This window comes from Rhagoletis pomonella, unplaced genomic scaffold, assembly GCF_013731165.1.
Source record: "Rhagoletis pomonella isolate Grant_MI unplaced genomic scaffold, Rhpom_1.0 Rhpom_scaffold_00001, whole genome shotgun sequence".
NCBI lineage: Eukaryota > Metazoa > Arthropoda > Insecta > Diptera > Tephritidae > Rhagoletis > Rhagoletis pomonella.
In genome coordinates this window covers 97,134,491-97,136,151 of record NW_023458555.1, presented here as the reverse complement: position 1 = coordinate 97,136,151, position 1,661 = coordinate 97,134,491, and the positions used below count along the sequence as shown (strand labels likewise).

Here is a 1,661-nt window from a genome sequence, read left to right as displayed (position 1 = left end):
TTCGGACAGCAATGGGATACATTCTGATGTCGCCGCAACGCCACCTTTACGACGGGCCCAGATGCTCCCAATCAAGGAGCATAACACAATTCTCTGCAAGCAGCTTCTAGTAGGAAGCCACAGACGTGGTCACCCATATAGAATTTGTTCCACAACTTTTTCAATCAGCGAATGTTCTAGAAATGGGCGTGGCAATTTAAAAACCAAACATCAAAAATTTAGAGTTTGTTGTTGACTTCGGCATAAATAATACCTATATTGCGGAACAAATGTTGTTAACGAATGGATATTCTGCCGAAATCCGCAATAAAATCTGCGTTTTGCTAACTTTAGTCCCACAATTGCCCCGCCCATTTATAGGGGTTTGTCGCCTTAAAGAAAAATCTTGCCGTACAAATATTATTTCAGGGTAGGTATTCTATTCTTGCAAAAATATCTCATCATAAGTTTCCGAAAACAAATTTAAAAAAAATTGTTGACTCTGACAAAAAAACCCATCCCGTTATAAAAAAATATTTTAAAAATAGTTATCAAAAAACGACAAATTTTTTGAACCATGCTTTTTATAGGGAATTAAACAAGGATTACGATGGTGTAATTTTAAATCCGCAATTTACTGGTCTTCACTATGCAAATCAACGTTTAAAGTTCAACCGTTAATAGCTAAGTTAGCTTTAGGACAGTCATGACCATCTTATATATAGAAATATTAAGCCCGTTTCTTTGGCTTTAAAACGACCTTAAGATGAAGTCTACGATATGAGTAATACCCGAGATATAACGATTTGAAGAATTACATGATTAGTCAGAATCACAAAGAAATCCAAACTTTGACAGATCACATCTCCGAAGAAAAAAATAAAAAAAAATTACTCGAACACGTGATAACTTATTTCATGTATAAAACCCATACAAAATTTAGAGTGAATCGTAGACTTATATTTTTTACGAAATCCGCCCGACTTAAAAAGGAAAATATTAATAAACTAGAATTGGTTTAGATAAAGAACGTCATTTTAAAATAATGGTAAGTGACAACAATTGGGCTTGAGAGCCCATTAAATTTAAATAAACCCCATTTTAATTAATATTTGACATTCTCGTCGCAGTCGAATAGAGAGATCTGCCGAAATCACTACTAAATACTTTGTTAAATATATTTCTGCTTATATATACATATAAAACATTTTCGTTCTGTTACTTTCAGTATCGGCTGACGATATATGGCGTGGCGTTACTTCAGTTAGCAATGCTGGCAGAAAAAGGGGCAGAGGTAAAGGGTCTGGTAAAAAAATAGCAAAAGATCTGAACAGAGGTCAGATGATAGGTGCGGGAAGCAAAAGCTTTATTTGGCCTGGACTAAATTCCCCCATCGTTCGAGGTAAAACCTTAGTGCAGCATGAATATTCACCGCAGGATAATCAATCAGACGAAAGTGTGAACAAAATACGGGACTTTTTGAGCAATTCTCGAATTTTTAAATTAAGTTCTATTGATCGCGGTTGGTCTGGATCAAAAATGCCTGGTCGCAGTATTGGACCACCAGACCGCATTGGTGATGAAAATTTTAATAGTTTTGATACCAGAGTACTTGAAAATAAAATTGTATTTATAATGAAAGGAAATATGGGAAGAAAGAGACGTTACTCCGTATTATCCAT

At 35.1% G+C, this 1,661-nt stretch overlaps 1 protein-coding gene across 1 annotated transcript in view; it reads left to right on the top strand.

The window, feature by feature from the left end:
- The window catches only part of LOC118734502 (28S ribosomal protein S5, mitochondrial), a 76,868-nt gene that overhangs the window by 74,230 nt on the left and 977 nt on the right, over positions 1–1,661 (top strand). The window contains exon 3 of the mRNA XM_036464224.1: positions 1,208–1,661. Within this exon, the coding sequence (XP_036320117.1) occupies positions 1,208–1,661 (454 nt within the window). The remainder of the gene's footprint in view (positions 1–1,207) is intronic.